The 25,419-nt window shown below is 39.1% G+C and overlaps 1 protein-coding gene across 4 annotated transcripts in view; it reads right to left on the bottom strand.

Moving 5' to 3' along the window:
* Positions 1-25,419, bottom strand: part of ATP8A1 (ATPase phospholipid transporting 8A1) — a 256,187-nt gene that overhangs the window by 121,969 nt on the left and 108,799 nt on the right. For all 4 annotated transcript variants that reach the window (XM_064285868.1, XM_064285867.1, XM_064285869.1 and 1 more), the window contains 5 exons: positions 24,496-24,578; positions 16,168-16,217; positions 14,039-14,108; positions 6,442-6,526; positions 3,520-3,659 (listed from right to left, as the gene is read on the bottom strand). In XM_064285868.1, the coding sequence (XP_064141938.1) occupies positions 3,520-3,659; positions 6,442-6,526; positions 14,039-14,108; positions 16,168-16,217; positions 24,496-24,578 (428 nt within the window). The remainder of the gene's footprint in view (positions 1-3,519; positions 3,660-6,441; positions 6,527-14,038; positions 14,109-16,167; positions 16,218-24,495; positions 24,579-25,419) is intronic.

Genomic DNA, 25,419 nt, shown 5'->3' with positions numbered 1-25,419 from the left:
TCAGTGAAGCCCCAGAGTCGTGCAAAGACTCTCATGGACCATCATGAGGGCAAGGCGGAGGCCAGCAGTACAGCTATTAGTGGCTTCTCCCCACCCTCTCCACTTTTAACCAGGGTTGCTGGCCTGGTTATGGATGGATGAAGAAGCCCCAAACGCTTTTACCAATTACATATATTATGACTTAGGTAAGATTTTGTTTAGAAAATGGGTTCTACTCTAAAAAAAATATGATCAAATTGAAAACCACTCTCACCATTGAAAAAAAAACTGACTTATATGCTAAACTCAGTATTACGACCTACATAAAAAGTAGACTCCAACCACATGAGAGGTAGATTACATAATCAACATGTCTCAGATAAAGCAGCCAAGGAAGAAGCCGAAATGGCTGAGCCCTAAGACAGTACCAGCTAAATTTAACGCAAGAGCGCTACACTAGCAGAATCTGTGGTCTGACCCTTTCAAGCTAGCCTCGCTCGCTATCCTGCACTTCAATGCCTGCAACACACAACAGTGCAACTCATGAGCAGCCACCACTCGTTTTCAGTGGAGGCTTTCATGTTGCTAGGATGCTAAACAGCTTTCAGCTGAGCTTCCAGACTAAGACAGCCTAGGAAGAACGGCCTGACTATCTACTTCTGAAAAAATCAGTCAATGAAAACCCTGTGGATCACAACGGTTGGACTCCGATGTGCACAGGATTAGTTTGTCAATGGCATTTGCTATCATCAAATCATGAGTTAGGAGCTGACTCAATAGTGGCTATCAAAAACAAACAGACGGAAGCTCAGACCAAGAAAGAAATATCATTGTGGATCGACATGTGTTAAAAACCCCTACAGTCCTCACATGGATCAGAGCTAAGAGAAGCATTTTTTAGGAAACTAGCTGTCAGTCTCAGAGACCCCTTAGCGTCACTGTACCCATTCTTTCTCCCTAATAAGACATCTGCTGTCCTCTATCTGGTAAAATAATCTTTTCAGACCTATTCCCTCTGAGAGCTTCCTTTGGGCCAGTTTTGTGGGTTACCCCTCTGGGTTCCCTCAGATTTCCTCACTTAAGGAATCTGTTCAGACTATGACACCCAGAGAGCCATGACCCAGTCTTCCTTATTTGCTTGTACAGCCCCCCAACCTAACATATATTAACTGCTCAATAAAGGTTTATTAAATGAATAACTGAATGAAACTGCAGCTTCAGGCGTGGAGACAGATGTGGGAAACCTGTCCTTATTTGGCATAAACTGGCTGAACAAGGAACCCAATTTCTTTACCTTTCCAGGCCTTAGATTTTTCAACAGAAGGTTGAGAGCATGACTTATCATGAAGTAAAGACGAATTATATGTAACTTCCCTTTTTTATTTATTCTAGGAAAGAGACCGTCATAAGGGAAGCTTTTATATTTGAAACCTAAAATATACACTTAGACTATTAACGGGTTTCCTCTGACAACTTAAATTTCATTGTGACTCACCATCACCATCTGCTGGAAAAAGGCTGAACATCTCCCAGTCAAAAATGGAAGTCACAAGACTCTTTAATCACAGACATTTTTAAAAAACTTATTAAACCTAGAGAATTTCATCTATAAACTCTTGGACAGTTAGAATGTTTGAGCCAATATACATTGAAAAATTCTAGGATTTTTTTCAGTGTGCATTAAGTGGAAGCACACAATTTAATTTGTTCAGGAACCGTTTTCAAAGGCATTTTTATTATCACTATACATTAATTCTATCTCATTATCATAGGAGAAAAGGCTGCAACGTTCTCTGTGTAGAAAAGGAGACAGGATAAGAATCATTTCCAGACGGCGTAATTTTTTTTTCACTTCTCAAAAGTGTAAGAAAAACAAAAGTTCAAAAATTAATACCATTTAGTATTTCACAATAACATGGGACTTTGGCTAGCCCTAGTGGTGTAATGGTTAAGAACTCAGCTCTTAACCAAAACGGTGGCAGTTCAAATCCACCAGCTGCTCCTTGGAGACCCTATGGGGCAGTTCTACTCTGCCCTACAGGGTCACTATGAGTTAGAATCAACTGAACGGCAATGGGTTTGGTTTTGGTGTTTGGGTTTTGGTTAGATACAGACTGAAAGAGATTATAGTCTTCGCGTCACATTATTCTGCCACGTAATACCCCAAGGACATAATCATATATAAATATGTTAAAAAGTGGCAAAATAACAACAACAAAACCAGATTCTATAATTTGATCAACAAGCTCCCTGTTGTGCATATACCATTATAATGGGGGAGGGGGGCACCAGCTGGCAGGCACCATGCATGCTATTGCATGACTTCTTGGAAATAAAAAGGATACACAATTACATTAAAATAGAAGGTCAACATGAGAAGCATATCAGTTTTAAAAGCAATTGCAATCCACTGAGGAGACAAGAAAACAACATCTAGAGTCACATATGGCAACTATACACAACTGAGAAAACCACCTGCTGCTGAAGCGTGACATTCCCCAGTAGTTTATGTGGGGAGGGGCTGTAAGGTGCAAAATGGGGAGAAACTTCAGGAAGCATCAGTGGTGCCAAATACCTTTCAGGACAGGAAGTAGATAACTTGACAAAGTGAAAGGAGGAAAAATATGACAGACTTGACTTAATTGGAGGCAAGATAAGTAAACTATGGGCTAAACAGGCAAGGTGGATTCCGTGAGTACAGCTGAAGGAATCAGGTGGCTGGGGAGTTATTTCACAGAAAGTTAAAGATTAGAATGAAGATACCTGAGTGACTGTGAGCATAAACTCTGGAGCCAGAGTGAGAATACAGGCTCGCCCTATTATTAGCTGTACAATCTTGGCCAAGTTACTTAACCTCTCTGTTGCCTTGATTTCTTCATCTGTGAAAAGGATAATTGACAGAACCTCCCTCAAAGGAATGTTGTGAATATTATATAGATTAATAGATGAACGTGCTTCAAATAGCACCTGGTGCAAAAAATGTTTGCTTTGCTTATTTAAGGAAGCAAGATTTCTTGCTATTTATTCAGCACTAATCAGTATCCAGCATGTTCTGACTGAATAGCCTTGGATTATCTATAAAATGAGGATATTTATGGTTATACACAGAAATGATATATGTACATAAGTTTAGCACAGTGACTGGCCAAGCATAAATACTCAATTATTCACATATATTATTTATTAACTATGCAGTCACACAGCTGTATAATTATTATTTTATATTACATATTATACATTTGTTAACTGCACCCTCAGTGATGCAGGAATAACGGAGTATGATGGGAAAGAAATTGTAGGCTAGCCTAGTTGTGATCTAAAATTGGGAGACTGAAGACCTATACAAAGTAATATCTTATTCCAAAGACTTTTCTGCAAAAACTTTAACGTGAATTAAGATTCATCAGACAATGAGAAAATCCCACAGTAAGTGATGTGTCCAGAAATTTTGATTTTTATTCCATTGGTCCTTTGAAAAAAGATTGAAATTTTCTGGTAACCAAACTTTAAGTACGGAGGGAGAAATTGTCTTCCACCTACCTTTTCAATTAACTCATAACTCTCTTCCAGTTTGAGCAGCCTGTTCTGTACAGAAGTTGATGCACGCTGATAGACAGCTCGCCATTCCTGAAAGTCGCTCTCTGAAATCTCAGCCACAGCAAAACATAAAGTTCTCAGTCCTGAAAAAGGTACCATACACCCCCCCATACCAAAAAAGATTTATTCACGTGTCTGAGGTTTCGATTTTTATTTAACAAAGTCTCATTTTTGGGGAGGAAAAAAACAATATTCTGAAATCCAATTCAATTATGACAAAGCCTTAGTATAAAATGCACATTAATGTTCACTTAGCCTTTAACATTGGCATTTTGTTCCAATTACCACATCAAGAGTGAATTTTTAAAAAATGCTAATCTTATCAAGGTTATTTATTATTGCTTGAAATCTTCCAACAGTTTTGAAAGATGAAGTCAAAACCCCAAAATATGGCTCATACATGTTTGATCAACTGTCTTCAACCTCACTCCCCGCCATTCGCTTCCTATATACCAGGGTCTTTGCACATGCTGTTCACTTTCTCTCTATTCCACCCTCCCCAACCCCTCTCCACTGTCTTCCTGGCATCTACTAGGACCAGATATTAAGCCTGGTGATCTCCAGTCAAATCAAACATGGCCTGAAAAACAAGTCAGAAGCAAAAAGCAAAGGGTGGACATAAAGAGCCCAGAGTATTCTATCTTCCAAAAAAGGAGCAGGGTTGTCTATTGCCAGATCACTCACTGAGTGTGGAACATAAATCTTTGGGGCCATGTAAGAAATGCTTTTCTGATTGGGAAACATGACTGGAAAACTGACTCTAGGGTAGCCATGGAGTAGAAATATCATTCAGCCTAGGGACAGAGAGAATAAAGTGGGGGGGGGGGGGCATGCTAATTCTGTGTGGGAATGGGAGTATCTTTGATTAACATCACAACCACAGAGGAGAAATATGCCGTCTCCTACCCCCCCTAAAAGAACCTGTGCTGTAGACTGGGTGGGCTGTACCTGCCCAGCCTCTCTGAGGCTGGGCCTGAAGGAATCTGAACTCCACGGGCATATTCACGTCCGTGCTCTTGCATTTTGCAGGAAAACTGGGAGAAGGCTCTTTGTTTCATTACTTTTCAAAGTTTTGTGCTTTTTAAAACATTACTATCTTTTCCCAGTCTGGATTAAGAGGAAAAAGGACTTGAACAGAGGTCAAGCTGAAGCAGACAGGGGTGGAAACTTAAGTGGGAGATTTAAAAACAGCAACATCATGATAAGCAGAGAAAAGACTGAAGTGGTCAAGGATTTCATTTTACTTGGATCTACAACCAACACCCATGGAAGAAGCACTCAAGAAAGCAAATGATACATTGCAGTGGGGCAAATCTGCTGCAAAGACCTCTTTAAAGTGTTAAAAAGCAAAGATGTCACTTCGAGGACTAAGGTCAAGCCGTGGTATTTTCAACCACTTCATATATATGCGAAAGCTGGACAATGAACAAGGAAGACCGAAGAAGTAGTGATGCCTTTAAACTATGTATTGGCAAAGAATATTGAATGTACCATGTACTGCCAGAAGAACGAACAAATCTGTCTTGGTAGAAGGACAGCAAGAACGCTCCTTAGAAGAAGATAGCCAGACTTTGTCTTATGTTGCCTGGACAAGTTATCAGGAGGGATCAGTCCCTGGAGAAGGACATCATGCTTAGTAAAGCAGAGGGTCAGTGAGAACGAGGAAGACCCTTAAGGAGATGGATTGACGCCGTGGCTGCAACAATGGGCTTAAACATAACAATGATTGTGAGGATGGTGCAGGACTGGGTAGTGTTTTGTTCTCCTATACACAGGGTCGCTGTGAGTTGGAACTGACTCAATGGCACCTAACAACATCAACAATGACTGCTGTGGAGTCCTTGGATGGTACAAATGATTAATATGCTCAACTGCTAATCAAAAGGTTCAAGCCCACCCAGAGGTGCCTTGGAAAAAAGGACTGTATATCCACTTTTGAAAAACCAACCACTGAAAACCCTATAGAGCACATTTCTACTCTGATGCACATAGTGTCATCATAAGCTGGAATCAACTTGACAGCATCTGATTTTTTAATGACCGCTGTGGTTCAGTTTAGAAATAAGACCATAAGTTCTTATAGCAACTGACCTTAATGCTTTCCTTAAGTCTAGTCCATCTCACTAGACTATGCTCTGTTTTGTGTCCTAGATCATGTATTTCATTGGGACAGAGACAGTGATAATCTTGTTCTGCACAGATTCCCAGGCCTCACAGGGAGTTTGGCACATAGTAGGGACATAATAACGTCCTTATTGAAATGAAAACGAATAACAATTTTAATAGTTATAAAAACTAAACCTGTTGCCATTGAGTTGATTCTGACTCATAGCAACCCTATAGGTCAGAGTGCAGCTGCCCCATAGGGTTTCCAGAGAGTGGCTGGTAGATGTGAACTGCCAGCCTTTCTGGTTAGCAGCCGAGCTCTTAACCACTATGCTACCAACGTTCCTTATTAGTTATAAACGTTTATTTATTTCTGCGCCCCTTATTTAGATAATAAAATCTCAGGTCTTTGGCTTCTGCTTCATTTCCTAAAGAACTGCTTGAGATATGAAGTATTTAAATTGTAAATAGTATCCATTCTAAAGAGTAAAACAGATTTCAGGCCCATACTAGTTACTGTAACCCTGCCCCCAAAAGATGGGGATAAATTCCCTCAAAATTTTAATAAAACCAATTTTAGGAAAGAAAAACTAAAATACTGGGTGGGAACAGCATATGGTATAATCTAAATTATCACCACTAACTGATATTTTACTTTACGAATCTCTAAGTAAAACAGTAACAATGACCTGTGAGATAGTAAGAGGATATGGTTTCTTCTTAGCCTTTTTTTTTTTTTTTTTGCCATATTACACTCACCTTCTGTAGCAAACTGCTCTAAATGTTTTAGGGTAATTTCTTTGTATTTTGAAGTCTCAGCCAGTCGATCATAAATTACAGTGTCCTAGAAAACAAGCAGAAGATATAATGCACTTCATTAAGTTTAATGAAGTTGATGTTGGTAACTTTAATAGTAGTAAATCAATATAAAAAACACCCAATCACTTTTAGCATTGGTATTAAAGGACAAAATATTTTCCCTAATAAAGGGAAGAAATAAGATTCTAATCCTGTATTTCCATTTTTCTGAGTAAATCCCTAGTTGCTCCAATGTTCAAAACCTCATATTCTAACAATACCACACTTACCTCCCACCTGCTCTAAGATCTCCCGCCACCCTTGAAAGTTTTGCAGAATGCTGCAGGGTGTTCACAGATGCTACAAGGAAGGGTCCAGCCATTAGGTAAGTTTGTGAGATGCTGGATTAAACAAAGCTAAAGGGTATGCCCTGTTGCAAAATTTCTTAGGGCCTTTAAAATGCTAGGGTGCATGGTGGATCTCCAAGGGGGCAATGTGGATTTCCCCAAAACTCATTTGACCATAGACCCTTTTAGAGGTTGTTGTTAGCTGCTGTTGAATTGACTCTGACTCGTGGCAATCTTATGTACAACAGAACAAAACATTGCACAGTCCTGCACCAGCCTCATGATTATCAGCATGAATGAGACTGTCATTGAGGCTATTTGTGCCAATCCATCTCACAGAGGGTCTCCCATACCCTCTCTGGCCCTCTACTTCACCAAACATGATGTCCTCCTCTAGCAGCTCATCTCTCCTGATGATGTATCCAAAGCAAGAGAGTTGGACAATGTTTTGTTATGACCCATAAAGTTTTCACTGGCTAATTTTTTGAAGTGGATTGCCAGGCCTTTCTTCCTAGTCTGCCTTAGCCTAGAAGCTCTGCTGAAATCTGTCCACCATGAGTGACCCTGTTGGTATTTGAAATACCGGTGGCGTACCTTCCAGAATCACAGCAACATGCAAGCTACCACAGTACAAGAAACTGACAGATGGGTAGTGGTTTTAGGTGTTAGATCATCTTTATGGGTCTGGTGTTCACAGAAAAACAGACTGAGAAACACTGAGCTTAATCCACTGAGAGGGCCAGCGGGGTGTAGTGTGGAGAACCTTGGACAGACTCAGTTTATAATCTGTAAAATGCAATTGCTGGATTATGTTTAAAGTCCCTTTCTGCTTTAACTCTATGTATTGCTTATGTTTACCCAGTTTTCCTCACTTTATAAATTGCCTATTGTTCCTTTACTTTTTCTCCTGCTTTGGTTTAATATTTTAAAACTTTTAGTATTCAGCCTTCCTGGTTTTATTAGACCAGGAAAAAATAAATCATTTACCTGCAATTACTTTCTCAGGGGTATGACCTATTCTGGGGTCTCCAGTGTCTGGGCTGAGATTTGGAAACAGACTAATGGAGTATGATTTAGAACCCTTGAGAGAAACAGAACTTAGTGACCTCAGAACAGATGGAATATTCCCGGTCACAATTACGAATTTCTTTTCATTTTTCAGTTGTGGAATGGGAAGGGGGTAAAGCAAAAGGAAATAATAATTTCCCCTCATGGCTCTTTCCTGAGAATAGGAGGTATAACATATAAACTCTATTTTTTTTTTCTAGAGGCTAATGAAATTTTCAATGAAATTGAAATAGGCTATTTTAAAACTAAGAAGATCTTTAAGAAAAAAATACATAAAGTCATGAAAGCAAAAGTGATAAGTAATAACGTTGGGGAGATTAAATTCTACAATTTATCCAAACATTCTAATAGGAGAAACTGATGCTTAGAATAGGAAAATTTAATTTTCTATTTTCTTTACAGCATTGAGGAAAGCAGGGGATAGAACACGGCCTTCGTGAAACATTTAGTATGTTTTTATTGACAAGCGCAATTAGCCATGCTTACGTGTGAAAACTAAAAACAAAAATACATGCTTTCACCCGTAGTAACCCTCATTTATGCACAGGGCGGCATCAAATATTTGGCACACTGTCAGGAATCATAAAAGGTTTTTTTTTCACAGAAACTAAGGAATGTGCATCCCCTAGAACCAGACTCAGAACCTACTGAGTCTACGTTTATGGAAACCTAACTAGATTTAGTTATCTGGTATTTTGGCTGTTAACAAGGTAAGGCATAAAATTATGGTGAGGGGATACTGCTGGACAGTCAAATTACAGTCGTGTAAGGAGCCTTGGTAATGCAACAGTTAAGCACTTGGCTGCTAACTGCTGACCTTTTGGTGGTGTTCAATAAATATTTGTTAAATTAATAAAACCTGCAACACTTGAAGCGATCCTCAATAATTCTAAAATTTACTTATATGGAATACTACATTATACACCAAAAAAAAAAAAAAAAAAAAAAAACCCAAAACAAAAACTAAACCTACTGCCATTGAGTTGATTCTGACTCATAGTGACATTACACAATACCCCCAAATAAGGACTACCCAATAAAATGTAAGTTAACAATAAAGTAGCATCAAAAAAAAAAAAAAAAAAGGAGATCATAATTACTTAAGCACTGAGGTTTATATTGAAGTTACCTACATAACCTTGCTATAAATAAGCTAATTCCCATCCCTAAATCTGACCTTACTGTTGGGTTGAACAGTAAGGTGAGACTGTTCTGTTACATGACACTTGGATCGCTGTGAAATGGAATGTTTTCTAAAGACACTATTGTTGTTGATGTTGTTGTCAGGTGCCGACGAGCCAGTCCTAACTCACAACGACCCCATGTACAACAGAAGGCAACACTGCCTGCCCAGTCCTGTGCTATCCTCACAATCATTGCTATGTTTGAGCCCATTGTTGCAGCCACTGTGTCAATCTATCTTGTTGAGGATCTTCCTTTTTTTTTTTTTTTTTGCTGACCCTCTACTTTTTTCTTTTTTTCTACTTTAAAAAGCATGGTATCCTTCTCCAGTGACTGGTCCCTCCTGATAACACGTCCAAAGTACATGAGACCAAGTCTTGCCATTCTCTCTTCCAAGGAGCATTCTGGCTGACTTCTTCCAAGACAGATATACCAGGCAGTCCATGGTATATTTAATATTCTTCTCCAATACCACAACTCAAAGGCCTCAATTCTTCTTCGGACTTCCTTATTCACTGTCCAGCTTTTGCATGCATATAAAGTGACTGAAAACACCATGGCTTGGGTCAGGTGTACCTTGATCCCTCAAGGTGACATCTTTGCTTTTTAGGTCTTTTGCAGCAATTTTTCCCAATGCAATGCGTCCTTTGATTTCTTGACTGTTGTTTCCACGGGCACTGGTTGTGTATCCAAGTAAAATAAAATCCTTGACAACGTTAATCTTTTCTCTGTTTATCATGATGCTGCTTATTGGTCCAGTTGTGAGAATTTTTGTTTTATGTTGCAGTGTAATCCACAGTGAAGGCTGTGGTCTTTGATCATTAGTAGGTGCTTCAAGTCCTTTTCACTTCTAGCAAGCAAAGTTGTGTCATCTACATATTGCAGGTTGTTAATGAGTCCTCCTCCAATCCTGATGTTACATTCTTCTTCATATAGACCAGCTTCTTGGATTATTTGCTCAGCATACAGATTAAGTATGGTGAAAGGATACAACTCTGATGCACACCTTTCCTGATTTTAAACCACATGGTATCCCTTTGTTCTGTTTGAAAGACTGTCTCTTGGTCTATATACAGATTCCACATGTGCACAATTAAGTGTTCTGGAATTCCCATCCTTCACAATGTTATCCATACTTTGTTATGATCCACACAGTTGAATGCCTTTGCATAGTCAATAAAACACAGGTAAACATCTTCCTGGAATTCTCTGCTTTCAGCCAAGATCCATCTGACATCAGCAATGATAACCCTCAGTCTGGTCAATATGCTGATGCCACCTTTTTTTAAAAAAAATTTTATTGTGCTTTAAGTGAAAGTTTACAAATCAAGTCAGTCTCTCACACAAGAATTTATATACACCTTGCTATGTACTCCTAGTTGCTCTCCCCCTAATGAAACAGCACACTCCTTCTCTCCACCCTGTATTCTCTGTGTCCAGCTTCCGTCCCTCTCTGACTTCTCATCTCCCCTCCAGACAGGAGCTGCCCATATAGTCTCATGTGTCTACTTGAGCCAAGAGGCTCACTCCTCACCAGTATCACTTTCTATCTTATAGTCCAGTCCAATCCCTGTCTGAAGGCTTGGCTCTGGGAATGGTTCCAGTCTTGGGCTAACAGAAGGTCTGGGGACCATGACCTCTGAAGTCCTTCTAGTCTCAGACCATTGAGTCTGTTCTCTTTATGAGAATTTGAGGTCTGCATCCCACTGCTCTCCTGCTCCACTGGGGACTCTCTATTGTGTTCCCTGTCAGGGTAGTCATTGGTTGTAGCCAGGCACCATCTAGATTATTCTTCCCCCATTTGTTAATTTGTTCCTTCTCCAAGGTCGGGAGAATAGCTCAGGGTACGCAGCAGGACCTATTCGAGGCCCAGGGAAATCGACAGCCGCTGAAGCCAGCTTAGGGGCTGGAGGTGCTGTAAAATACATGCAAGTACTTAGCTTCTTCTGAGAATGCCGTTCTATGGTTCTGGAGGTGTGAGCAGACTATGCAGCTTGCTGTCTCTCCCTGAGGAAGCTGCGTCCCAAATGCTACTGCCAGCCCCGCCACAGTCACTCCAGGGGATCGTGCCTCAGGGGCGGCAACTCCTTGCCGCTTCTGAACTGTCCTTCCCTCCCCCTGCTGCTCAGTCCGATTTCCTAGCTTTGCCTTTGATGTTTAGGACCTGTAGCTTGTCATATATATAATCGTTTCACTTGTTTTTTGGGTCTTTGTTGTAAGAGGGATCACTGAAGTATCTGACTACTCCACCATCTTGGCCCTGCCTCTGATGCAATCATTTTTGAATTATCTTCAGTGAAAATCTACTTGCACGTGACATTAATGGAATATTAGTGAAATATTAATGGAATAGGGGAGACAACAAATTATGAACATACTATGCTAGATTGATAGAAAGTATTGTTGATTACTTCTTGTCTTTTTTTAACTGAGGCTTTCTGTAACACTTGTCACTATTGATTATTTACTTCCCCAAGGAATCAACAGGCTTCCCAGATCCTCCTCCTAATTTCAATCCCCTTTCCTGGATCTTCTACTTTTTACTTTTAGCCCTATCCTCTTTTAACACAGTATCTTCTTTACGCAAGAGCCCATTCAATGTCCTGCTTTTAGTTTTCAGCTACATGCATTAAATCCAAAATTTGTACCTATACTTTAGGTTTCTTCTGCCATGAAATCCAGGTCTCTCTGCCTTGATTGCCCAGAGGTAGCTCCCATCTCTCTGTCTTTGGAAGTGGCCATCACTCAGTCAGCCAAGTAGAAATCTAACAATAATCCTAAATAATCTTTTTTCTCATCACTCAACTGAAATCAATTTGTTGTTGTCAGGTACTGTCAAGTTGATTTTCAACTTATCGTGACCCAATATGACAGAGTAAAACTTCCCCATAGGAAGTAGATCACAAGGTCCACCCTCCGCCCCCGCAGAGCCACTGAGCAGATCTGAACTGCCGACCTTTCAGTTAGTAGCCAAGTGCTTACCCATTGCTAATTACTAAATCCTAAATCTCTCTCCTCTCTATCTTCTCTGTAACTGCCTGTGTTCAGATTCTTATCGACTCTCTTGTGCAGACTCTCTTGTCAGTAGCCTCAATGGGTAGCTCTGTGTACATCTCTTTTCAATCTCTAATATCTTCCTAAGTGATATCAGAATGATAAGGAAAAAATACAAGTTCTTGAGCACAGAAAAAAAAAAAGGGTGATGTAACTCATGTCTCCAGCCTCGTATTCTGCTATTCCCTGCCAAACTCCAAGTTAATTCTCAAATGTTCCATGCTGTTTTACGTGTGTATGTCTTTTTACTACTAAGCCACATTTCACAGCCAATTTGGGCGTGGGGGGGGGGTTGGGGAAAAATGCACAAGGCAAATTAATATATGCAAATCATTTCCATGATTATTCAAACAGGTGGTTCAATGTATTTATTCTTTGTTCAATGTCTCAACTTTCCAAAGTTTCTAGGTAGAATACCACTCAAAACTTTAAGAGGAAAAGTGTTAATTGGATGTAGTAAACTAGATACATATCAACCATTTAAAATAGAAGGTCTCAAAGGCTCTCTTTATTCCCTTATTGCTAAATGTTATAGATTACAAAAACAGATTCCTTTTTACAACAATGTTTTAGAAAAAAATATTCACACTGGTATATGGAAGATCTTCATAATCTACCTTTATATTATATCTGAATGTTCTCTACATTTATTTCCCTGACTAGTCTTAACCTCCTGACAAGCCTTGGGTTTTACTTATCTTTATCTCTCCAGAAGCCAGTTTAAAGTCTGGTAGATAAAATGCGCACAATAAATTTCAGGCGTTTGGATCAATGAGAACATGAAATCAAAGGAATTCTAAAACTAAATTCATAAGACAACATGAAATGATTCTATCAAAATGTTTTAAAACCAAAGCATTCAAAAATTGTATTTCAATGCTTTAAAATTAAGGCATTAAAAAACATTCTCAACAGAATTTGAATAACTGGCTTGCTCTTTTGAAAAATTCAGTTTCCAAGTTTACATTTGATAAAGCAAGGTTACTGGCTCTATTTAAAATTGGGAAATTCCAAATTGGGAAGTCTATAAACTAAGTACCCACAAAAGGCCATTCAAAAGGGAAAATACTGACACGCCTTAACAACAATAAAAGGCCCTGGTCAGTAGATTTCTCATTTTCCCAGGAATGTAAACATATTTTAAACAGGGAAGTTCATTTAGTATGACATAGTGCTATTCTGTCAATGTTGCTGTTGTCAGTTCCTGTTGAGTCAATTCAACTCATGGCAATCCCGTGTGTGCAGAGTAGAGCAGTGCCCTATGGTTTTCAAGGCTGTGAGCTTTCAGAAGTAGATTGCCAGGCCTGTCTTCCGAAGTGCCCCGGGTATGTCTGAACTGCCAATCTTTTGGTTAGCAGTCAAGTGCTTAAACGTCTGTGCCACTCAGGAACTCCTATTTATGCCAATATAGCCTCCCGAGATACCAAAGCCACCCAACAGTAAAAAATTCTACTATAATGAAAATAATTCAAGACAATAATCGCTACAAGATATTGGAGCACCAAGTGTGATTCCATTTTTTTCCCCCATTTCAATGGTCTTTAAAAAAAATTAGTTTCAAACTGATGCAGATCACCATTTTCTAATGCAATTTTAAAATACTGACTATTTAAATGTGTTCAATATTTTAATATCATTTATATAATATAAACCTCAAATAGTATCTATCAAAAATTGAATTATAAAAGTAACCTAGGCCAAACTTTTTCAAAGCACCAGATTTGCCCAGAAGGCATTCCACATTTCACCAGAAGAGGATGAGCACTATTACTATAAAATAGCACAAAAATGGATGTCAGCAACTTCATGGTAAACATCTGTGCTACATTTCCAGAGCAGAATGCCTAACATACACATTAGAAACCATTACAAATCAAAACTGCAAAAAGCAAAAAATAAACACTTACAGCTCCTTTGCAGTAAAGTCGTAACTTTCCGGATGGAGTGCGAACAATCACTGACATTCTTTTTCTAGCGCTGAAAGAAAGCAGTTTTCCATAATGCGTCATCCTACTGAGAATGTGCACATACATGTTCATCATGCCCCACATATTTTAATACTTAAAGTGAAAAAATAAATTCGACCAAGTTATGAGCCCTATCCTTCTGCATAAACAAACTGATTCCTGCATGTACAGTTGGGTACCTTCGAAAGTTACATTATGTTGCTAGAAGGCACCAGGGTACCATCTCCTGCCCTGGAGGACTAATTTACAGAATGACTCCCTAGAAACCTGCAAGGGTTAATACCCACCAGGGTAGAGAAGAGCTCTGATTCAATGTTCAGGTTTGCAAAATATGTAAGTTGGTATCTTAAGAGATGAATTGTATGTCATTGCTTTTATTAGAAACAAAAATGATAATCGTTAAGTACATATCCAATCACACATAAAGGCAAAACTAACACTTAAAAAGCAACTTAAGCATTTACAACTATTGTTTTTCAGTGGTTACTGGCAAACCACTAGCATCATGCAAAAATATAATTTATAACCACCAGCATCGTTCAAAAATGTAATTTATACTAGGATAAGCTAATAAGCACAAACATTTTAACACTGGCGATATAAGCTGCTTAATAAAAACTGTTAAATGTACAACATATTTCAATGCATCAGCAGAGGCAGCAAATAACATTGAATAGCACTGGAATAGCATTCTGTAATTATAAGGCCTCATCCAGAACCGCATGTACACAGGGCACGTGCAGGAAAAGGGGACTTTTCAAGTACCTCTATTTGTTTCACCTTATAACTTTCTGCTGCTGAGGGACTGAGATGGGTCCAATACGCAGCAGTAGTCAGATATGGTAGAACAGCATACAGGCAGGAATTTCCTGCAGGGGTATCTAGAAATACTTAAATTCCCTCTTCCTCTGTCTATACTTCCCATTATTAACCTTCCCTTGGGCCTTACAGTGCATGTAAGTAAAGAAAACAGTGTTTAAATTGTAATTTGGACAGACTCCATTACTTTTGTCATTAGCCACTGAGATGCGGTCACTCCCAACCAGGACAGTATCCAAAGTTGGCACAGAAAGGAAATGCCTCTCCTAGCCAGTGATGTTTGTCTTTTATGTAGGAGAAAGGTCAAGAGAAAGGGTGGACACTTATTTTCTTGAGCAGCGTTACTTCCTCATTACGGCCTTGAAGATATTTTGAAGTATCCTGTGAGTGGTGATACAATCTTTAAAGATCCTTTTGCTTACAGCTGAAGCCTACCTGGCCAAGAATGTAGGTTAGCTGAGAAACTACATGGCAGTGCAGGAATGAAAAGCCAAAAACTCAGAGGTATCACTGATTATAACTGAAAGATTCTATTATCTGACCTTAAGAAATAAAGACAGTAGAATAATCACTTTGTTCTCTGTTCTTTCCTTCTAGATGGTAACTGGTCTTATACTTGATGCTGTTGTTATTAGGTGCCATGGAGCCGATTATGATTCAGAGTGATCTCAAGTGAGAGAAGAACTGCCCCATAGGGTTTTCTAGGCTGTAATTGTTATGGGAGCAAATTGCCAGGTTTTTCTCCCTGGGAGCCCCTGGGTGGGTTCGAACTGCCAACCTTTTGGTTAGCAGCCAAGTGTTTTTTACCAGCAGGGCTCCTCTTATGTCTAATAAAGACATAGATACGGTTTTCAAAATCCCAAAGACCATTAGATATAAGGAGCATATAATTACAATGGTGGATTTCTGACTGAGTCACCTTCACTTCACACGAATTTTGGTGCCTGTAACAGTGCTTCCAAATCACTAGCCATAAGACTCCTGGTCCTATATCCTACAGCTGTGATGCAGAAAGTTATATTAAAAAAAATTTTTTTTTTTAATTGCCTTCAGTAGAAACTCGATACTCTGAAGAAAGCTTTTTATGGCTTACAGATACGTCAATTAAAAAATGTAGTAAAGATTTTAATTTATTATTTTGTTTAAATAAATTTGGTTAAACAAAAACAAAGCATACCTTCTAGTTATTTAAAAGGGAAAAAAATTAGAAATTTATCTTATGAATACAAATCACAAAGCAGATGTTTTACCTGGTGAACTCCAGGACATTGAGTAATTCATATCTTTCTTCTTGCCCCAGCTGTGGGGAAAAAAAAAAGGAATACATGATTATACAATGTTGGAAAGATCTTAGGCTTCTTGGAAATAACTAGTCATGAAGTTTTAATGTAGAAAATGTTAATACAAACAAATTTTCCCTACATCATCTTTAAGTGAACTTACTAACTTCCAGGTTAAGATAGAAGACAACATATATATATCTAATATCTGTCCCTCCTAAACCTTACTAAAACTACAATAAATCATTTAAAAACAAAGAATGAAAGAAACCCACAATGTCAAGAAAAAGAGGAGAACAGACAACAGCAACATAAATTTGGAAGCTAGAAAACAGATCAGTCAGTGGTGACTGACCTAGCAGAACCAAGAAAACCAAATCCTATACTTTGTTGTTATTGTAAATTGTCACGGAGTCAATTCTAGCTCATGGTGATCCCATTTGTACACAGTAGAACTGCTCCTCAGAGTTTTTAAGGTTTTGACCTTTCAGAAGCAGATCACCAGGCCTGTCTTCCCAAATGCCTCTGGGTAGGTTCGAACCACCAACCTTTTATAGCAGTCAAGAGTTTAAGGGAAAAGTTGACAACCAACTCAATTTGCATCACACAATCTTAAATGGTTTAAGGAAATAAAGTTCTAGATAGCGCTGAAATTGTGGGCTAAAAGAGGGGCCTAAAATAGGGAGGAATGAGTAAAAACTACTTGAGAAGCAGCTCTCAGCATTGGCCCTTCCTGTACAAGACCAGAGGTTTTATATAGTGTAAAGCAGCTATAAAGTGTAAAATAGGATTTGTCAACTAAAAGTTGACTGGCATAGTGGAGGATACTGGCGTTGTGAGTATAATCATACTAACTGCTGGGCACCGACTCAGTCAGATCATTATATTGTCGCATCCAGATCTTTCTAGGCACAGCTGGAAGACTGCTCTCTGGGGTATCCAACCAGCCCAAAAGAAGACCTAAAGGTACAGACATCAGGCCTTCCTGAACTAATCACTCTCAGATCAACCTACACTGAAGCTCAACACTGGCAAAGACCTTCTTATACTCAGAACTTCCACAGCAGCTTTCAAGTTTCCCATTCTTAAACACAAGAAAACCAAGGATTAATCTGACACGGAAGACAGATGTTAAAACAAGCAGATAAAAGTAACTCGAAGGAAAGACAATTAAAAGAAAAACTTCAAAAAAAAACTATCATTCTTCTTAGGGGGAGAACGTTAAGTGTGACACTCATGAAATAAGAACAGAATATTATAAAGAACAACAACAACAACAAAGTATTGGAAAACAACATAAGAGCAGAGATGAAAAAAAAAAATCAACAGAAGGCTAAGATACGGCTGACGAAAATTTCCAAAAAGTAGAGCATAAAGGCAACATGAAAAGCTTAAAAGATAAAAGATTAGTCTAAGAAATCTAGAAAGAAAAAGCAGGGAAAATAGAGGGAAGGAAAATGAATGGAATAATTCAAGAATATCTTCTGGAATTGAAGGACATCAATTTCCAAATTGTAAGGGTCTATTTTTACCTGGTACTTACTACAACGGATGTGCTAAGTATTTTCACTAAAAGACACCTTCGTGAAATTTCAGAATTCTGAGGACACAGATGATCCTACAACCTTCTAGGTAGGGGAAAACAAACACACAAAAAACCCAAATCACAATGGTTCCTGAAACACAATGGTGTCTGGAGTCTCAACAGGTATACCAGAAGCAAGAAGAGAGTTGAGCAATATCATCAAAATTTTTAACCAAAAACATTTCCAACCTGGAATTCTATATTCAGCCCAACTATCAATAAGCCCTGTAATTGAGTACAATGGTAGAATAAAGACATGTTTCGACTTGAAAAGACCAAAAAAAAAAAAAAAAAGACATCCCATGTACTTTTTCTCAAGAAGCCACTCACTAAAGAATGGGTTCTATAAAAACAAGAGGGTAAACCAAGAATGATAAAATATAGGAAATAGAAATTGTAAAACAGGAGAGAGTTAAAGAAAGCTCTCAGACGGGTAGTGAAGCTATCCCAGGATGTTAACTGTGAACAAGACTTAGAAGTCAACCAGTCCAGATTAGCGCTGTGTTGAAGGCTATCACTACTATCCCCATGACAGGTTGGATCAGACAATTGTGATTTATAGGGTTTTCGCTGGCTGATTTTTCAGAAGGCCAACCAGGCCTTGCTCCTGGTATGCTGCAGTCTGGAAGCTCTGCTGAAATCTGTTTGGCACCATAGCAGCACACAGCCTCCACTGACAAAAAGGTGGTGGCTGCACATGAGGTGTATTGTCTGGAAATGGAACCCGGGTCTCTTGCATGGCAAGTGACAATTTTATTACTGAACCATGATGTTGAACACGTTTCAGCAGAGCTTCCAGGCTAAGATGGACTAGGAAGAAAAGCGCGGAGATCTAAAAATCAATCAGTGAAAACGCTATGGATAACAATGGTCTGATCCACAACTGATCACGGGTATGGCACAGGACCAAGCAGCATTTTGCTCCGTTGTACCCGGGGTCATCATGAGTTAGGGGCTCACGGGATGGCAGCTAACGACAACAATAACCACTACTACGTTCTCTACTACTGTATCGGCTTTTTAACCTGATGAAACTAATGGAGAGTGTGTTCCATCAAAACAAGGGCATTCACTAAGAAAGAAGAGATGAGATCAGAAAATAGAAGTAAAAAAGGAAAAAATCAAAAGGAATTCCAAGTTTCATAGAAACAGGTCTTAGAAAGCAACCAGCCCACACAGAAGGAGAATGGAGGACTTCAAAAGGACATCTCAAGGAATGAAGTGCAAGCTGACAGATTACCTCGTGCAATTTTTTTGAGAAAACTGTACCGAGAAATGATGGGAGCAACTATTAATAGGTACAAAGAAAAATGAAGCAATTAAAAAAAAAAAAAAAACCCAAGGCAATTAATTTTAGGAAACAAAATTGAAAAAAAAAGGAATAATTATTGTATACGAAAATGCTCAGCTATGAATACTTGCACAGGCATAATAATACCAAACCCATTGCCTTCGAGTGATTTCAACTCATAGCTACCCTACAGGACAGAGTAGAACTGTCCCATAGGGTTTCCAAGCAGTGGCTGGTAGATTCAAAATGCCGGCCTTTTGGCTAGCAGCCTGAGCATTTAACCACTGAGCCACCAGGGCATAATAATATAACCACTAAATAAAGATTTTTAAATAAAGCAAAATTTAAATACAATAAAAGCATTAATATTAACTGTACGATACAAGGAAACCCTGGTGGCGTAGTGGTTAAGTGCTACAGCTGCTAACCAAAGGGTCAGCAGTTCAAATCTGCCAGGTGCTCCTTGGAAACTCTATGGGGCAGTTCTGCTCTGTCCTATAGGGTCGCTATGAGTCGGAATCGACTCGATGGCACTGGGTTTGGTTTTTGGTTTGTACGATACAATAAAAATTGCCTGGTTTTACAAATGTAAACTCTGTATAATCACGAACACCCCAATCAAGATACAGAACATTTCTATCACCCATAAGTTTCCTTGTGTCCTTTTCCAATAATTCTCCCACCACGCCCCATCCCTGAGGCAACCACAGTTCTGAATTCTGTCACCCTAAATCAATTCTGCCTTATCTTCAAACTGCATATAAATGAAATAAAAGAGTATGTACTCTTTTGTGTCTGACTTTAGTTTTTAAAATTTTTTGGTGAAAACATAGACAGCAAAATTATACCAACTCAACAATTTCTATATGTTCAATTCAGTGACATTGATTACGTTCTTCAAATTGTACAAGCATTCTTGCTAGCCTTTTCCAAATTATTCCACTACCATCAACCTAAACTTACTGTTCCCTAAGCTTCTCATTTAACCTTTCCAGTTGCTGTTGTCAAACCCTGGTGGTGTAATGGTTAGGCGCTATGGCTGCTAACCAAAGGGTCAGCAGTTCGAATCCGCCAGGCGCTCCTTGGAAACTCTATGGGGCAGTTCTGCTCTGTCCTATAGGGTCGCTACGAGTCGGAATCGACTTGACAGTGCTGGGTTTGTTTGTTTTTTTTTGGTTGTCAATTTGATCACATAGAGATAATTCTTTAAAAGAGCACAGAGGTCAACACAAACACTTTTTATTAATTTTCTTAAACTCTTGTTTGGTTTAAAATGACTTCAGCAGACAGTTTCAGTTTAAGGTTTAAAGGTTACCTCAGGGCAGTAGTTTTTTTTTTTTTTTTTGAAGGGTATCATCCAGACTAAATCGCTCCAGAAAGTCTGGGTTCCACGAGAATTTGAAATTCTGCTCTACGTTGTTTTCCACCTTTTGATCAGCATTCTTCTATAAGATTCTTTGATGAAAATATTCTCTGGTGGTGCAGTGGTGACAGCAATCGACTGCTAACCGAAAGATCAGTGGTTTGACACTACCAGCAGCTCCGCGAGAGGGAGCTATGACAGTCTGCTTCTGCAGAGATTTACAGCCTTGGAAACCCTATGGGGCAGCTAAGAGTCAGAACTGACTCGACGTCAGTGGGTGGGTGTCTGGCTTTTTTGCTCAACAAAATGTTTCTGAGATTCATTCACGCTGTTGATGAATCAACAGTTCATTCCTTTTTGTTGTTTAGATATTTCATTGTATGAATACATCACAATTTATCCATTCTCCCGTTAATGTGTATTTGGTGTGGTTCCATTTCTGGCTATTATGAATAAAGCTGCTATAAACACTTCCCTTACAAGTCTTTCTGAGGACGCAAGCTATCATTTCTCCTAGGTAAATACCTACAATTCCGGGGTCAGGTGTATGTTTACCTTTATTAGAAAATGAAAAAAGGCTTTCCAAAGGGGTTGTATCATTTTACACATCTACTAGCAATATGATTGCTCTAGTTGCTCTAAACCAAAAACCAAATTCATTGTCATCAAGTCAATTCTGACTCATAGTGACCCTACAGGTCACAGTAGAACTGCCCCATAGGTTTTCCAAGGCTGTACTCTTTACAGGAGCAGATTGCCACTCCTTCCTCCTGGAGAGCAGCTGGTGGATTCAAATCACCCACCTTTAGTTTAACAGCTAAGTCTTAACCACTGCACCACCAGGGCTCCTTCCTAGCTGTTCTATATTTTTTAAAAAATATTTTATTGTTTTAGGTGAAAGTTTACACAGCAAATTAGATTCACATTTAATAATTCATATACGAATTGTTTTGTGACATTGATTACAATCCCCATAATGTGTCAGCACTCTCACCATTTCCATCCACCTGCCCCATTCCATCCATCCAGTTTCCCTGCCCCTACTTGCCTTCATATTTTTGTTTTTGTGTAAATTTTGACAATTTGGACTTACATAGTAGATAGTTTAAAGGAACACATTCCTCACAGGTGTTATTGTTTATTTTATAGGCCTCTCTAATATTTTGCTAAAAGATGATCTCCAGGAGTGGCTTCAATTCCAGGTTAAAAGGGAATCTTAGGGTGATAGTGTTGGGGGTTCCTCTAGTCTCCAGCAGTACAGTAAGTCTGATATTTTTTTGGAATTTGAGTTTTGTTCTACAATTTTCTCCCATTCTAACTGGGACCTTCTGTTGTGACTCTGGTCAGGATGGTTGGGAGTGTAAAGAGGGCACCATCTAGTTCTTCTGGTCTCAGGCTAGAAGAGGCTGTGGCTCACATGGGTCATTAATCCCGTGGACTAATTTCTTCCTGGAGTCTTTGGTTTCCTTCACTCTCCTTTGCTCCAGACAGGAAGAGACCAACAGTTGTATCTTAAAACCCCAGATGCTACTCACCAAACTAGAATGTAGAACATTATCATTATTGTGGTATTTCTGTTATAGCAGCACTAGATAGCTAAGACAGAATTTGGTACCGAAAGAGTGGGGTGCTGCTCTAACAGATACCTAAAATGTGGAAGCAGTTTTGAAACTGAATAGATGGAGTTGCAACAGGCAGAGGATCAGCATAGCAGAGAGCTTGCAGCGGCATAGAAGCGGCAACAGCAGAGAACCGGAAGTAGCAGAACCAGGAGACCAGTGCGAGACAGCACTGGAGCCGACCCATGGAGCCACAGAACTGAGTGCCTCTGAGCCTGAGGCTACCTAGTGGAGTGGAGTGCCTCTGGGCACTTATCGGTGGAGCTAGGTTTGCCGACCCACGGAGCCAGAGAGCTGACTGCCTGTGTGGCTTCCTGGCAGAATGGGGTGCTTCCGGGCACTTATCAGTGGAGCTACAGAGCTTTGGAACACTTGACCCAGCAGGGCAGATGTAGGCATGAGGCCCTAGGAGCCGAGAGGCCAAGAAACTATGAAGAAGCTGAAGAGACAAGTAACACAAGAAGCTGAGCTGCTTCAGTCTCAAAAGGTATGGCCATGACTTCAGGGATTTCAAAGTGTGGCACCATGGCCTCTGGTGTTTCTAAGGGTGGAGTTGCCACTCAAAAAGTTGAGGAGAATGGTGCACCTAAAGCCGAGAGAGCAGAGTTGCCATCCCAGTGGGCCTGGAAGACGGAGTTCAAGCCCAGGGCTGAGGGGCCTCCACTCAGAATTCAGAGAGTGTGGCCAATACCTAGAGTCTGGAGGGCAGGGCCATGGTGTAAATTGTCTAAGAGAACAGAGGATTATTTTCAAAGCTTTGAGGGCTAATGTAATGTGTTCTGCTGACTTGTTTGGTGCCTGTTATGCCTTCTTTTCTTCCCAGTTTCTCCCATTTGTAATGGAAATGTCTAGCTTGTGCCTGTTCTGCCATTGTACCCTTGGAAACAGATAACTTATATTCTAGATTGCACAGATGAAGAGGAATTTTTGGATTCTGAACTTGGAGTTAGACTTTTGCTATGATATGACAGGGTGAATATGTTTTACATGTTGCAAGGATATGATTTTTTGGAGGTCAAAGGATGGAATGTCAGGGATTGAATTGTGTCCCCCCAAAAATCTGTGCCAACTTGGTTAGGCCATGATTCCCAGTATTGTGTGGCTGTTCTCCATTTTGTGATTGTAATTTTATGTTAAAGGGGATTAGGGTGGGATTGTAACACCACCCTTATGCAGGTCACCTCCCTGATCCAGTGTAAAGGGAGTTTTCCTGGGGTGTGGCCTGTACCGCCTTTTCTTTCTCAAGAGATGAAAGGGAAGCAAGCAGAGAGTTGGGGACCTCATACCACCAAGAAAGCAGTACCAGGAGCAGAGTGCGTCCTTTGGACCCGGGGTCCCTGCGCCGGAGAAGCTCCTTGACCACGTGAGATTGAGGACAAGGACTTTCCTCCAGAGCCGACAAAGAAAGAAAGCCTTCCCCTGGAGCCGATACCTTGAATTTGGGCTTATAACCTACTAGACTGTGAGAGAATAAACTTCTCTTTGTTAAAGCCATCCACTTGTGGTATTTCTGTTATAGCAGCACTAGATAACTAAGACAACTATGAACTAAATTATGGCAACTGACCTAGTTGTTCCATGAAACTATGGTCCTTAGTCCTTAGCCTTCAAACCCAGTAAATCAATCCCACGAGTGTTTGGGTATGTCCAGAAGTACCTATAACTGTGCCCCCTATGTGCTTTATCATATATATATGAATATATGTGCAGCACATACAAACATGTATCTACATATGCCCAAAAATATACCTGCATGTGCCTGTGTACTCCCATATGCCTTCCCATACCTATATAGCATACATTATCTACATAACCACTCACATGTTTTTTGCTTATTACTGTTGTTGCAAAAGTGTATTTACCGCAGCTGTCCTTTATTCTTGCGTACTGCTTAGTAGTTGTCCTACATTCTCATTAATATTTGGTGCTGTCAATGTTTTTAATTCAAGCCCTTTGGTGGGTATATAGTGGTATCTCATTGTGGTTTTAATTTACTCTTCTCTGATGACTAATGATGACTTTCATGTGCTTCCTGGTCATTCATATATCTTCTTTTCTGAAGTGTCTGAGTCTTTGTCCATTTTAAAATTGGGTCTGAATACTTGTATCGTAATATAATAATACTGGGAATATGGTGAAATGAAAAAGTAAGATGGCAATCCAAGAGATATCAATCTTCATTTAACATAATAGGGTAGAAAGTCATGAGATAGGTCTAAGATTGAATAATCAAAACATATATCATTAATCACATATTTCTGGAAAATCCGAGATGTAGCAATGCCTAAAGAAATAGCTAAAGGAATAGAAACTGGTTGTCTCTGGAGAGGAAAATTAGAGTAGGGAACCCCTTTTTTATTATGTGTTTTAGTATATATTTTTTAAAGTTATACATATGTATTACTTTGATTAAAAAGAAACTTCAAAATAAATAACTTACTGAATCTATAATCACTGAGTCCGGTGTTCTTCCAGTGAAAACGAAATTCAATTGCTTGGCAGCTCTGACCAATGCTCCTTCATCTATTTCAGGAAAACAGGTAAAAGCAAATGTATGAGGAAAAAAATCATTCAAGACACAAGAGAAATATATTAATGTAATACACTTTTTGGCTTAATTAAAATTCTTTTTATTCTGGCCCTTGTTATTGAAATCTCCCTCTTTTTAAATTATATGAGAATGCCAAAGGAACGAGTAGAATTAAACAAACAAACAAACAAACAAAAAACGAACAATCTTAAGTGTCTGAGACAGTTATAGACCCCAGGGTCATATATCTGAATATTAAGTTTCACTGGTAGGCATGCATACCTAAAAAAGATTATTTAAATGTACCCCTTGGTCCCTAGCATATTTTCCAGAAACCTATCACAAAATTAATAGCACAAAATTTCTTTAAGTTTTACTCTTTTTCTTCTAAAAAGTTAAACATTGAAAGACTAATACTACTAATTAAGGATTCAATTTATGAAGATTTAAATAAATTAAAGTTTTTAAAAATTAGATATTACTTTCCTCACCATGTTGTATCAAACCTTTTCCTTGCTGAGAGTAAGACAGGGTAAGAACACATCCACACAGTTTTTATCCTAACAATGTGAGATGTAACATTTCTCAAGGCTTTTAGATATCTGCTACATTCTACAAGGTCACAGTTGCTGGTTTAGGATACAGTTTAAAACACTTATTCGCCATGATGACATGTAAAAAAGTTCTCCAAAGTGTGTTTATTCTTTCCTAAAATTTTACAGACTGAATTATCTACATACCTAATTTTACACTCTAAAATTTTTTACAGCTCTAAAAATAGGTCTAAAATCAAGCATAAATATTAAATGTTGATATGTGAACTAATAAATATGG

Source organism: Loxodonta africana, chromosome 5 (assembly GCF_030014295.1).
Source record: "Loxodonta africana isolate mLoxAfr1 chromosome 5, mLoxAfr1.hap2, whole genome shotgun sequence".
NCBI classification, from domain to species: domain Eukaryota; kingdom Metazoa; phylum Chordata; class Mammalia; order Proboscidea; family Elephantidae; genus Loxodonta; species Loxodonta africana.
This window is presented reverse-complemented; position numbering and strand designations above follow the sequence as displayed.